The 14,915-nt window shown below is 37.8% G+C and overlaps 1 protein-coding gene across 1 annotated transcript; it reads left to right on the top strand.

Moving 5' to 3' along the window:
* Positions 1-1,743: 1,743 nt before the first annotated feature.
* Positions 1,744-13,509, top strand: EIF2S3 (eukaryotic translation initiation factor 2 subunit gamma). Its single transcript, XM_019622028.2, has 11 exons — positions 1,744-1,845; positions 2,359-2,486; positions 2,600-2,721; positions 4,123-4,217; positions 4,857-5,015; positions 6,466-6,600; positions 7,442-7,536; positions 9,045-9,189; positions 9,614-9,783; positions 10,859-11,031; positions 13,064-13,509. The coding sequence occupies exons 4-11, from the start codon at positions 4,163-4,165 to the stop codon at positions 13,125-13,127; spliced, it is 996 nt and encodes a 331-aa protein (XP_019477573.1). The 5' UTR covers positions 1,744-1,845; positions 2,359-2,486; positions 2,600-2,721; positions 4,123-4,162; the 3' UTR covers positions 13,128-13,509.
* The last annotated feature ends 1,406 nt before the right edge of the window (positions 13,510-14,915 follow it).

Here is a 14,915-nt window from a genome sequence, read left to right as displayed (position 1 = left end):
GCGGTCTTCCGCGTGGCTGGCCGGCCCGAGGGCTCCCGCTGTGGTAAATAGGGCGCTGCGTCTTCGGAGCGGGCCGGCGGTGTGGGCTGCTCGGCGTGCCCGAGTCGGGCGGGTGTGCTGTGCAGAGCTGTCGGGAGGCGGCTGTTCTTAGCATCGCAGAATGGTTTGAATTTCCAATTCAACCCTTAAAGGCCATCGAGTCCGTGTGCCCAGCAAGGGGCAGGGACACCTACGGCTACATCAGAGTGCTCAGAGCCTCGTCCGGCCTGATAGAGCCCGGTGCAGCATGGCAAACCACAGAACGTTTTGAACAACTCTACAACGTTTCGTGTTTTTTGTTTTATATTTTCTTGTCACTAGCAATGCTTCATATTCTTTGAGTTTGAATAGGAGAACTCTTGTTGTGTCCTAGCAAGTTTGTTAGTGAAACACATCAGTAACTTCAGAAAGCTTCTTGACTTCTTTTCCTTTTTCATTGAGTATTTTGCCAGCTGGAAAGAGCACAGCTATTCCTAATTTTCTGATCAACAGGAATTACCATTCATCCCCATTCTGTACTTTGTTCAGTGGGCCCTTGAAAGCCTTCAGCTCGCTGTAGCCTGTTGCTGAGCTTAACCTTTTGCCAGCCTTGAAGAAAAATGGCACATGTGCTGATTCTGTACTCCGGGAACAAGTCTCTCGGTGACAGGGTTTGCATCATTCACGGTGCTGTCATCCTGCTGCACGGTGCCCCCTGCAGGTTGTGGGCCTACTGCCGGCCTCAGTGAGCCCAGGTGATAAGTTAGTTGTCAAGTAAGATGTACAAAAAATGTAATTGTGGCAGGTAGAAGGAAATTGTTTTGAACCTGAACTTATTACTCATTTAATACTTGAGATATAAGTAAGATTACATTTTTACACAGTTATGGTCAATTTTAATTATATACAGAACCTGCTTTTGTCGCAGTGTAAATATCCTGTGATTTCACCAAGCTTTATATCCTGTTCTGCAGCAAAGACACTTCATGAATCTTTGCCTTGAACTCAGCAGCATCCATAGATTCACTGCAGGCTTTGAAATTACCATAAGCAGATTCAGAAAATGGCACAGAGGGATGTTTCAGTGGATTGTAACACTTGCACTGTATCTGCACAAAGAGCTTTTCTAAAGGAAAAGATAACAACAAAAAAAAAGCAGAACACAAAGCAACTAATTTGTAGGGTTGTGGGTTTTTTTGTTTGTTTGTTTTTGTTTTTTTTTTTCCCTGAATGAATGTATCTGTAAGTGATATGACTTGCCAGCAGTTTTGTCTGGTACCTAAAATGGAAATAATGGTATTTGAGGAGAAGCGGCCATTTAAAATATTAATGGTGCTAATAACATTCCATGACCTACTTGCTCCAAAGTGTTAGTTCTAACTACGTATTGACTGTAATGGAACCACTTATGGCACAAATTTAACAGTTGTCCATTGACAAACGTAGGTATGGTTGGCCGTGTAGATCGTGGAAAGTTAATTTCAATTGACATGTTATAAACAATTTAATTTTGGGCATGGATGGGGTGTATTTTTTTGTTTGAAAGTTTCCTTTTTTTTGTATTGCTTGCTTCCTTTCTTTATTGCTTTACAACCTAATCTGATTGTAGGCTTGTTCCCTTTTTACCATTTCACATACTTAAGTAAACTGGAATGCATAACTCGAGTTACTTTAAGGAGTTTGGTTGGGTTTTGAGAAAATACGTATAGTACTCTAAGCATTTAGATACCAAATGAATAAATTGTAAAATCTCCTTCACATAGGATGTTACCAAGCTGACGCCTCTTTCACCTGAAGTCATCAGCAGACAAGCCACAATTAATATAGGTAAAAGAAAAAAAATCTGAAGAATGAATGGGGGACACGTTCATGTGGTGCTTCCTGGTGCTCGTCTGTTAATCTATGGTACCTATGTGGAAAAATAAATTAAGAAATTTGTACCTATATACATGATATAGATGAGGTATTTTTATTACAATTTCTGTCAGGATGCAGGAAGAGACTTGTTAGACTCTTCTAACTTGAAAAGCACTACAGTTTTACTTCAGGAGCACTACTTTGAATGAAGTGGGGAGTAGTTGCTAAGGGAACATCTTTTTAATATTAAAATTAAGAATTGAAATGATTTTCACAGGAGTGCAGATCGTAAAAGTGTCTGTTGAGAGCTCATTTTAGGCTGGTTTAGTTTAATTTTGTTTAGACAAAGTAACCGAGGAATCCATATGTATTCTGATGGCAGCACTGGGCTTGCTGGCTCCAGAGTGTTTGGGTAATTGTGTTGGTGGTCTCTGTATACATTGAACAGCGGTTAATTGACAAACATTTGCCTTTAAAACATAGGTACCATTGGCCACGTAGCCCACGGAAAGTCGACAGTAGTCAAAGCCATATCTGGTGTTCATACTGTCAGGTTTAAAAATGAACTGGAAAGAAATATCACGATCAAGCTGGGCTATGCCAACGCAAAGGTAAGTCACTGATAGAAATCAAGCAAGTATGTCTCTAAGATATTACAAGGTGGACATAAGCTTATCAGTAACTATTAATGAATGAAACTTTAAAAAAAAAAAAATGCTTACAGATTTACAAGTTGGATGACCCAAGCTGTTCCCGACCAGAATGTTACCGATCCTGTGGAAGTAGTACCCCAGATGAATTCCCTACAGATATTCCTGGCACCAAAGGGAATTTCAAACTAGTCAGGTAAATGCTGTAAAATTAGTGGTGTAAATTATATTTAATTTAGTTATACTTCCTTTACGTAATTAAAAATAGTCAGGGTTGAGCTGCAAGCTGAATAATAACAGCAGACCACATGCTCTTTGGCTCTGTAGATTGGATGCCCCAGATGTGAGGCATCATTTAACCTTTGTTGTTTTTATTAGTTGTGGTGCACGATCTGGGGTAAAGCACAACTCTGTTTTCTGTCAATGAGTGCTTTGCTCTGAAGTGAAACAATATTTTTTCCTGCTCTGAAGATAAGTACATGTTAAAGCCACTAGAATAAAAACTAATGTGGGCCTCACATACCCATTCTTTTAAATTCCTTTTTTAAGTGTGACCTTTTTCTTACTGGAGGCAGAAAAGTTTTCTGAGTTTCAAAAAAGAACGTTAAATAAAGCCTGATTCTTAATGTGAGATCAGTCTTGGTGCTGGAGCATAGGTGTCCTTTATTAATTTCATAATCATAGCGTGGTCATTATACAAGTCTAGTAATCTAGGTAGTTGTTGTGTGAGTCTTTGCAGTGATTGAATGAGACTAGTCACAAAGGCTGTTGTATGACAGGATTCTTAGTTCAAGCTTCTGTATGAAATACATGCGCTGCTCTAAGTGTGTATTTCCTTCTTTTAATCAGATCTCTGGTTGAGCACTTGTAACAGTAACTCCTGATGGTGTGTGATTGTTATGCAGCCGTTGTTAGGGTAGTGCTTAAAAGCATTAGGTTCTGTATCTTGCTGCTTATTTACTTACAGTAGTTTTTAACTTCTGTTCAGAAAGCAGCAAATTAGTTCCTTGCTCTTTGATGGCATGTTATGTGGTTTCTTCATGAAGCGAATTGGCAGCAGAAAGCAGTGCATTGACTGTGATGGTCTTGCACAACAAAAGCATAAGGTTGGAGCTCATGGCTGTAGTGTTGTTTCTGTGTAAATCTTTGAAGTGAAGGGCAGTTTTAATCATATAATTAAAGGCTTATAATTTCTGAAAATTTCAGAGTAGGAGACAACTTAAGAGAGATGAGAAATGGGATATAATATGCTGTACCCTGTGAGTTTTGTTGTTGTTCTGGTGCATTTGAGTCTAGTCTAATGTACACATACATTTGTGAAATACTGCAGCAATGCCTAGCGTGAATATAAGGAATTGAATCATAGAACTCAAAACATTGAACATAGAATTATTGCTCAGTAGCCTTCCAGTAGTCTGCTTTTCTACAAATGTACTTCTAACGTGTTACTTCTCAGCGACTGGTTCCGTGTTCCTGTTTATTTGCTTTTTTAATTTATCTTAAGGACTCTTTCAACTGGTGTGTCTGCTTAGGTATTCACATTGACAGAACTTGTTGGTAATTGGCTCTTTGTCTTTCTCACTGTTGTCTACAACAGGCATGTCTCTTTTGTGGATTGTCCTGGCCACGACATTTTGATGGCTACTATGCTGAACGGCGCAGCGGTAATGGATGCAGCTTTACTGCTGATAGGTAATGATTGCTACACAAAAGCAGCGCTTTGCTTTATTTTAAATACCGTAGGCCAACTTCATGCAGGTTTTGAAGTCAAGTGGGATGAGGTGAGTTATTAAATGAATGCTTTTGAGATGTGTTTATAAAATCACTTACTTAAGCTTCTTAATGAAAATATAACTTAGCTAGCTGTTGTGGTTTTTTAAACATAGCTGTACTCAGTAGCCTGGTAGCCATCAGCTGGCCAAGTCCCAACTCTACAGTGCTTTAACACTATAAAATGTAGTCAGTGCATTTCCATGAAATGTTATTTTTGACTTTTCTCTGAAGTTCTCTTTAAATGTTCAGCCTCACCCATGCAAAGGAGTCCACACGCATCAATAGTAAGGGTACATCCAGATGGATGTGGGCAAAATCAAGGTACAGGAGACAGAGCTCGGCTGAGGAAATTATTCTGTTTTGAAAGGGGTAGGGTGTGAATAAAACTTATTTTTGTCTGTGGAACACTGTAGTGTCTACGATGATAGTCAGGTCTGTGTTCCATGCTGTTTGTTTTCTTTTGTTTTATGAAGACACAGCAGAAATTAGATTTCTTAACTGTATGAGTTTTGTCTACCTTTATAGTTTTTTATATTACAATCGCTTTTCTTCTTTCAGCTGGTAATGAGTCATGTCCTCAACCCCAGACCTCAGAACATCTAGCTGCTATAGAAATCATGAAACTGAAACACATTTTGATTCTGCAGAATAAGATTGATTTAGTGAAGGAGAGCCAGGCTAAAGAACAATACGAGCAGATTCTTGCATTTGTGCAAGGTAAGCTTTCACCAGCAAAAGTCTGGTCAGTGTAGAAATTCTTCGCTGTTGGAGCACAGTATTTTTCTATAAATTTATGAACCAAGTCTCATACTTGGACTACACTGGTGTATGTATTTGTGGAAATATGTAAGAGGAACAACCATCAGAGTTGTTTCTCTTCCATATTTCAGACTGCTTAGATACAATAACATTATGGCTGTAGCTCAAAGCACTTGATGTAAAACTAGTAGCAATAGCGAATGTCTTGCAGCTTTCATTGCATTTGTGGTTTCTTCTTGGTAGTGCCATCAGTTTCTCTGCGAGGAACTGTACGGTAATCTTACTGCAGTGCAGGAGAGAGTGAAGCAGTATTCATAGGGGTATCTTGTGGTTATAAATGTGTCATTTTTCATCTGTTCATGAAAGATTGGCCTTGCCTCTTTTTAAGTCCAATTCAAGCACTGTCCGTAATTTCTATTCAATTTTATTCTAATGCTTTGAGGTTTCATCTTTCCCAGAGGCTTCTGCCATTTTCCCTGCTTGTCTGGTTTAACTGGGATATGTTAAAAACTGCAGAGCTAGGTTGTCACCATAAGAGGTAGCTAATGGGTCTCTCCTTTGTTCACAATTGTTGCCCTGCATAAACTGTTCTTAACAGCCACATCAGTGGCTTCGGATAGCAAGCCAAATTCCTTTGTGAGAACTGCAGATATTGTGGGAAATATAGATAGAATTAAAACGAATAATATTTTGCAAACCTTGTTAACTAAATTCTTCTTTCCATAGAATTAGTTTTTTTTTCTAAAATACTTATTTGCATTGCAGGATTTAGAAAGGGTTGATTGTTAAGTTGATAGGAATTTTAGTTCATCAAAATTGAGTCTGACTTTAAAATTAATACTGATGTATGGAATGTTTAGATATCCAATCTCACTATGGAATTTCTCTTAAGGTTTTTTCTGATGACCAAAAAGCAGAATATTATCTGTCACAGTTTTCAAAGAGCAATTGTAAGACTCCACTGTAGCCAATTACCCAGTGGCAACACAAGGGCTGTTTCAGATTGCCATGAAAAATAGGCCTGGCTGGTTTGAGCTGAAATATTAAAGAAAGGGCAGATGTTGTAATACTGCTTTAGGAAATACATGTGAAGTGCACCTCAAACTTCGTTAGTGCTTTTAACACAGTTACTATGAGAGTGGTGAGGTGCTGGAACAGGCTGCCCAGAGAGGTTGTGGATACCCCGTCCCTGGAGGTGTTCAAGGCCAGGTTGGATGGGGCCCTGGGCATCCTGGTCTAGTATTGAATGTGAAGGTTGGTGGCCCTGCATGTGGCAGGGGGTTGGAGATTCATGATCCTTGAGGTCCCTTCCAACCTGGGCCGTTCTGTGATTCTGTGAACAGTTACAGAACTCTTGATCATGTTTCTACAAATACTGTATTAAGGCTTGATGTCAAATTTCTTTCAGGTACAGTTGCAGAAGGAGCTCCAATAATTCCAATCTCAGCACAGCTGAAATACAACATTGAGGTAGTCTGCGAGTATATAGTGAAAAAAATTCCAGTCCCTTTGCGAGACTTTACATCTGAACCAAGGCTTATTGGTATGTAGATGCTTGTGTTTGAGCTTTTGTGGCTGCTGTTATGCCCTTAGAATATCATGTGGCAGGATTCTCAAGAAGAGGTGGGTTTGAAAAGAGTGTACAAGTGTTCTCCTCCTTTTAAAGTATTTTCTGGAAGCTGTGTTGTTTGTTCGTAGTTAAACTACTACGCTTAAAATCTATCTGAGGTACCTGCTGGCTTGATATTATGTGTAAAACAACAACAATAAAATGTAATAATGATGAGAAGGTTGTTGATTAAAACTTTAATTGCTAGAAATTCCATTTAACAAAGTACTGACAAACTGTTGTATGTGAGAATTATTTATATGAAAGTCCTAGAGACGGGGTAGTCTGGTCAGATTTTCTATATTAAGGAGTCTCAGTTCTTGTCCAGTATGCTGAGAAATCCAGTTCTGCTACAGTGGATCTGTGTTTTCTGTTTTTCCCAGCAATCCCACAAAAAATAGAAGACCTCTAAAAAGAAGTTTATAATTCATATGACTGCAGAATGTTAAACCAAGGTTACAAAAATGTTGACATTGTGAATATTGAATCTTTTCTCAGAATAACTGATCATTCCTTTCTTTTTCAGCTATTGATATTTATTCTTTGCTGTGAATAAATATCATTTAAAATGATGTTTATGTGGATGAGTAGCTTTAATGAATTTGAGAACAAAATCAGCTATATAAAATATTCCTATTTTATTCAGACTGAATTATGTTTTTGTAAATGATTACATACTTTCAAGATAATACGGAAATAATCAAAGTTGTTAAAGAAAAGCACAAGTTCTTTAAAAACTGGATCTTAACTATAAACTTGATTGTATTCTTTTTAGTTATTAGGTCTTTTGATGTTAACAAGCCTGGCTGTGAAGTTGATGACCTTAAAGGGGGTGTAGCTGGTGGCAGTATTCTAAAAGGTGTCTTAAAGGTAATCTTTTCTCTCTCTTCCTTGGAAATTTGTAGTGATGATAATGTGTAGGGTTTTTCTGTTGTTGCTTTTCTTCTTGCATGCTTAGTAAAAAATCTATGAAATTGAATTATATCTATAATATCTATATAGCTGTCTTTTCTGTATGTGCCATGCCTCATTGATACTTCCCTGGTTTTTACAGGAACAAGAAACACTTATTCTGCACTTAGGCATATGGATAGATAGATATCTAAATAGATATATATCTGCTACTTTAGTCTTAGCTTTTTCTACTAATGGTACCATCTTCATTGCTTACAAACGTTGAGGGAACTGTGTTGTGGGGTTTTTTGTTTTGTTTTTTTTGTCCCACCACTCCTACTTTCTGAATTACTCTAAGGAGAAAGGGGGAAGCCTTCAAAGGTACCTCTGAGATGTGAGTGGGTTCTTAGAGATCCCACTTCCCCACTTAAGTAGTCTGTGTATGTATACATATGTATATATATTTTTTTCTCATGGGACATTGTCAGTATATGGGAACTTCAAAAGTTATTCTGTTAGGCTGAAAAACAAACCATCTTTGAACATTCATTCAACGTACATATTCTTTGTCTTTTAGTTTATTGGTGATCAGTTACATGAATCGAATTAACTCCATTTTTCTCAGTGCTTTAACATTTCTAAATGAAATATTTAAAAATAAATGCAAACCCTACAATGTTGGAGTTACAACTAATAAAGATCCTTTGCAAAAGCAGTTATTTAGAATGTATTGGAGAGAGAAAAGTATTTGTTTCATTGGATGTAAGATGCAGAGGTTTAGCTATTGTTGGGTTTATATTAAGTAGTGCAGAAGATGTACTCTGCCCCTGTACTCAGCTCTGGTGAGGCCGCACCTGGAGTACTGTGTCCAGTTCTGGGACCCTCTCTGCAAGAAAGACATCGAGGCCTTGGAGTAGGTACATAGAAGGGCAACAAAGCTGGTGAGGGGTCTGGAGCACAGGCCTTATGAGGAGCGGCTGAAGGAGCTGGGATTGTTCAGTCTGGAGAAGAGGAGGCTCAGGGGAGACCTTACTGCTCTCTATACCTACCGAGTCGGCCTCTTCTCTCGTGTAACTGGTGATAGGACTAGAGGGAATGGCTTCAAGGTGTGCCAGGGGAGATTTAGGCTGGACGTTAGGAAATACTACTTCTCTGAAAGAGTGGTCAGGCACTGGAATGGGCTGCCCAGGGAGGTGGTGGAGTCACCGACTCTGGAGGTGTTCAAGGAATGTTTGGATGTTGTGTTGAGGGACGTGGTTTAGTGAGGGCTGTTGGTGATAGGTGGATGGTTGGACTGGGTGATCTTGTGGGTCTTTTCCAACATTCGTGTTTCTGTGATTCTGTGAAGATCAGCAGTAGCCCAGAGCCAAGGGTTTGTATCAATCCTGCAGTCTTGGAATAAGCATGTCTTGCCTGTGACTAGAAAATTAGCTTTTTGTTCCCGTGAAACAAATTGTTAACCACTTTCTCACTTTTGTAATTAGGTTGGTCAAGAAATTGAGGTCCGACCAGGTATTGTGTCCAAGGACAGTGAAGGAAAACTCATGTGCAAACCAATTTTTTCCAAAATTGTGTCACTCTTTGCTGAACACAATGATTTACAATACGCTGCTCCAGGAGGACTTATAGGTAAGGATATTCTTTCATTGAAGAGATTTATTACCTAATGCTTATTGGAAACACTTGTTTATTACACTAAAATCATTGCTAAGTGAAACCAAAAAGGCTATGAGCAATTTACTGTGTATTTAGAAAGAGACAGATAAATGACATGTATGGAAACGCAGTATTTACGAAATAATTTGTCTGAATGTCAGTAGCCAACTCAGTTCAACTTGAATTGTTAATTGTATCACCTTTAACAGTAGAATATTTCTTCATCTGTTTAGACAAAGATCAGAGTCTTGCTGACATTCTGAAAGTGCTGCCCAGGTAATAGGGAATTCCCAATACGTTCTCATATATTGTTTTTAGATCTTGTAAAGTATTTGAAGATGTAAATGTGACAGCTTCTTTTCAGTTACTCCTTGTGACATTCCTTGTTGTGTTGTAGGTGTCGGAACTAAGATTGACCCAACATTGTGCCGGGCTGACCGAATGGTAGGGCAAGTTCTTGGTGCAGTTGGAGCGTTGCCTGAAATATTTACAGAGCTAGAAATTTCCTATTTCTTGCTGAGACGACTGCTAGGTGTGCGCACTGAAGGAGACAAGAAAGCTGCAAAGGTCTGTACTGTTCTTTGTTTTTGTTTTTTAATAAATTGAAGAGTACTGCAGGCTTTTCTCTGATTTCTGGTAAGACAACTTGTGCAAAGTTGTATTAATATGTACATTTTTGAATCGTATAGTAATTCTGTTTCCCTCTTTGTACCTGGCTATCATAAATCTGTTGTCTCTTTAATGTTGTAGAATAAGTTTTCAGAGGAGTAGGAATTCCTATCAGAGTAGATTAAAATACCATTAAGTATTTACGTCTTCAATTCAGATGTTCTTCAAACCTCATTTGTAGCTGTTACCCTTTGCTGTCAGCCTATTAATGTGTGCAATAATCAGCATTATATACACACTGATCTACTTTCTGCTTGCGTGCTCTTTGTAGATTCTCTCTCTGAAGAACTTTTTAAAGCTAACTTTCTGAAACACTCAGTCAAAAAGAAACAGTGAGCTTAATACATAATGTGGTCTCACGTTCCATAATCCTTTTTACTCTAATCAAACTACAAGATCATTTTTAATATTAAAGTTCCTTTTTGAATTAATCTACAGACCACTTCATAACAGTAAATGAAATGCTTTAGCTGTTTATCTTCTTTGAGTTGTTTTGGGGTTGAGGTTTTTTTTTTTGAGAAATCATTTTGATGTATGTAGGCAGATTATTTAAAGAAACTGTAAAACATTCCATTTCATAGCAATATCTAAGACAAGTGTTTTGCTTTCAATGCAGTATACGCAATGCTAGGTATGGATTGTAGAAAACGGCGTGACACCTTCTTGGAATTCTTCCATAATCTGTGCTACTGCATAGAGCATATTCATATGTTTGTCCTTCACAAGAGTTAAAAACAGACAATTTTTTATCCACGAATTCTCTTTTGCATCATTTGTGCATGGGTTATATATAGTTTTTTGCATTTATCAGCTATCTTGTTTTTGTGGCAGTTGAATCACAGATGATGTTCAGTACTGCCTGTGGTATTTTTCTTCATTTGAGTGATTGTGTTGCTAAATACTGTGGCTTAGTGTGAATAGGTTATTTCAAATACCACAGCTTACACTTAGAGTTTTGTGTGTGTGTTTTCAGGTGCAAAAATTATCAAAGAATGAAGTTTTAATGGTAAATATTGGATCCTTATCTACTGGAGGAAGAGTCAGCGCAGTAAAGGCTGATTTGGGGAAGATAGTGCTGACTAACCCAGTATGCACAGAAGTGGGAGAAAAAATTGCCCTGAGTCGAAGAGTTGAGAAGCACTGGCGGTAAGTTGGTGCTAAATTGGTAGAATACCTGGCTGTTACCATGTAAAAAATAAATCATATTAAAAACAAATAGGTAGATCTGATCATGCTCTAGAATAGGAATCTCTATTTAAAAGAATTCCTCTGAATTCTAACGCACTGACACTGTTAGTGTGGGGCTTCATCTTATACTTTTGTCCTGTTTTAAAAGAAGTGGTAGGTGATGAGATGCCTGTTACTTGACGGACAAGGAAACATCTGATATTTGTGGTTCTGTTGATAAAACGGCCATGCAGTAATTGAGCTAACAGTAGGCAGCCTTGGAGCAGCGGGTTGAAAATTCAAGTAATGTTAACACCAACGCCTGTCTTCATGCGTGCCACAGTCAGTGGAATTCAACCTGTGGAGCTGTATGGAACTTGCAGTGCAGCCTCTAAAGTAGTAGTAGGGAAGTGGAGAAGGAGCATACGAAGTTCTAGCATTTTATGTACCCTGAACAGAGGGAAAAGTATGAACTACTTTGATCTGTTTAAATGCCAAGTATAAAAATGGCTGCCTGCACTGAAATATATGGAGACTGAAAATGATGAGCAGGTTTAATTGATGATTCATTTTAGGCTTAGTGTCATACTTATAGATGATTATACATATGGTACCTTTTATGTATTCCATATATATCATAAGGATTTAACAGTATTTGGATTCCTTGACCCTACACAGCTCTTACAGTGTGAGAGACAGTATAAGGGAACAGAAGCATTCACCTGAGATGTTCTTGCTGTATGAAAAAGAACTAAAACTTAAATATCAACAGATGATTTTTCAGAACAAGAAAGCACGGGCAATTCAGTGCGTGCTGTCCTGGAGACAGCTGATAATTCAGAGAAGTGGTTATTCCCTGGGGAAAGGGAAGAAAAAAGATGGAAAAACATGACGTGTCTTAAGCAGGCTTAAAAACTCAAACCAATTAAAGTCAGTGAAAGCAAAATGAAGAGGAGAAACTACGTATATTGGAAACTGTTATTTTAAGCCATAGACTGCCAACCTATGCAAATTTTAATGTGAGTTTTGATCCAAAGCATCTGGCCTTTGTAGATTACTTTCCGCTCGTGAAACATAACCAAATTTTGCCAAAAGCTGACTTATTTCTCTATGGCTGGTATAATGAAAAGGAATATAACTGCTTTGAGGGAATGGAGTACTGAAAAATGAGAAAGCAAGAAAAGAAGAAATAAAATAGGAAATAAATATGTGAAGGCGTAGAAGTTAAGTAGCTAGCAAATGGCGAAGCAAACAACGTGCATTAGTGATTGGAAGGAACTGTGGTTTCAAACATGGAATAGCTACAAGCTATGAATGTGGCCTCAGAAAGTAGGAAGTGCTGCAATAATATAATTCAGTTCCTCTTTTCACTTATCTGTCAAAGTCCAGAGGGAGCCCCTACTGTTAGCAAATTTAAATGGGAACACGTTTGTGGTCTCTGTGTATCTCCTTGCCAAAAATGAAAAATGTGTTAAAGGTAGTTCTGTGGACTGCCTGCTGACTGTGGAAATGAACACAAATTCTAAGTATATTCTTCTGAGGCAACAGCAGCCTATAAAAGGGACTTTGGTAGTACTGAACTTGAACTAAGGCTTGAGTTACAGTTAACTTGTGTTGGGTTGCAAGCTCATTAAGAGTTAAATTTGCAGATTTAATGCAGTTGTATTTTTCCATGTTCATTTCTCCTTGTAAATAATGCAGCACTTACAGGTAGAAAGAGAGAAAGCTATAATTACAGTTAACTATTGCAACATAAATTACAGAATTTTCCATTTTTAAGTTCGCCATTCAAAGGTACGTTCTTGATTGATTACACATATGCCAATGTTCTGTGTCCCCCATCCTTCTTTATTCTGTTTCTACTAACCACTCTTAGATCTGGCTGGATGTTCTGTGAGGGAGGTGAGTGAGAAAATATCTGTAAGGCTTAAGTGTAATATAAGTAAGTTGATTTGTTCTGGATGTTTCTACCTGCTATCAAAAGTGATATAAGTTGGTTTTCTTTTTGCAGTTTAATTGGTTGGGGTCAGATCAGAAGAGGAGTGACAATCAAACCAACTGTTGATGACGACTGAAGAACAAAAAAGAACGCTTCATTTGTAAAGATGAAGCGCCCGTTTCTATTTTGGAGGGAGTATATCTTCACAATGGAATTGGAAGCTGTGCAACCATTGTCTTTGAATTGTATGGCTGTCCTTGTACATTTTATTGAATTTTACCCTCTTACTAAAATACTAGTCACTATCACCATTAAAAGTGTAAAAGAATTGGCGTAGAAGTGGGTTTCATTTTCCACATTTTAGTAGAAATTAACTGTACATGTCTCACGGCATGTCTAATTTATGTTATTTTGTGTTTTGGACATATCTGTTTAATATCAGTCAAGCCAGCCCCAGTGTAACACACAAATGATAAATGTGGTATTGAAATAAAATATCTCTTATTTTCATCATGTAATGTTTTGAGTAACAAAAGACAATGGTGATCAACCAGTGCAGGAAGTAAAGGCAAGCAAAAGTCATTCTGGCCTTGAAGACCACTAACCTTTCTGCACAACATCTTGGCTTCTTCAGGTATTTCTGCTGTTTACAGGAAAAGCTTCCTTCCTAAGTTTGTATGTTTCTGACCCACGGGTTGTGACTGTGCTACGCTTTATAATTAAGATGGCAGCGTTGACTGACTTAAATTTGTCCCTTCCAGTGTTACAAGGAGCTTTAGATAAATCCCCCCAAGAAAAAGACACAAACTGGATCTGAATTGGCAGTGCTTTCTTTGAACTTCATTTAGAATGGATTTATGAAAAGAACATAGTTAATCTGAACCATAGCTGCTTGTCCTTATGGAACTTGATGTGGGTGACCTGGCAGAGTTTAAATTTATATTAAGCTCTTGAGCAAATTGTAGCTGTGATCTTGAACTACAAAATACTTTGGGAAATGATGTAAAGGGAATGATTCTGGAGGAAAAAATCAGAATGAGGAGAATAGTATATCAACCACATGTGCTTGGCTAGCCTGGATCTTGCTCCTTGGGAGAAAACAATGTAGTATTCTCACTATAGGATACTAACACTCATTTAGGTTTCATGTTCTCATTTGTACTAATATATTCAAATTTAGATATCGTATATACTGGGCTCTTTATCAAATCATGCTACTTTCCATATTTTTATACAAAGTACTGCCTTCATTTTCAAAATCTTATTTGATTTATTCTGTTTAGTATCTTAAAGAGCATTCTAAGGGTAACTATTTTTCTTCATTCATCATGATGGACTTCAGTGAAGCAGACTGGTTTTGTTTTCAATTGCACGTTGTATTTCATATTGCCTTACTCCATCTATGTTCTTGTACTCAGTTTCTCTGTTTGTAAAGTACTTCTACCTCACATGGTGTTGAGACTAAATATATGAATATTTGTATAGTGCTTCTCACTTTTAAAAGAGAGTGTCAGATACAGTTCTTCCTGATTCTTCCATTACTTAACCAGCATAAAGCTTTGAATATGTATTTCAAATGCTTCATCTTCAATGCTCTGGAAGCTCATTTCTGTAACTCTTGAATTCCAACAACTTAGATAAACTTAAGTCTTAACTAATTTACAGGCATGGGGGCACAAAAGAAAAAGTAGGCCACCACAGAGAGCAGAGTTGATACTGCCACAAAGTTGAAATCTAAGAGTTCTTCCTGGGCGTACTGAATAACGCGTGGGTGTAACACTACGGAAATGCCAAAATGCTTCAAAAGTGGTTAAGCACCCATAGGTGTTTCTAGGCATCCAGATACTTTGGAGATTAGATCTTACCGTCTCAATGTGCAATTCAAAATAAGTGCTATAAGCTTTCCAAAAGCCCTAATATATTC

The sequence above is a fragment of the Meleagris gallopavo genome, chromosome 1 (genome assembly GCF_000146605.3).
Source record: "Meleagris gallopavo isolate NT-WF06-2002-E0010 breed Aviagen turkey brand Nicholas breeding stock chromosome 1, Turkey_5.1, whole genome shotgun sequence".
In the NCBI taxonomy this organism is placed as follows: Eukaryota; Metazoa; Chordata; class Aves; order Galliformes; family Phasianidae; genus Meleagris; species Meleagris gallopavo.
Note: the sequence above shows the minus strand (reverse complement) of the source record. Positions and strands in the feature narration are given on the sequence as shown.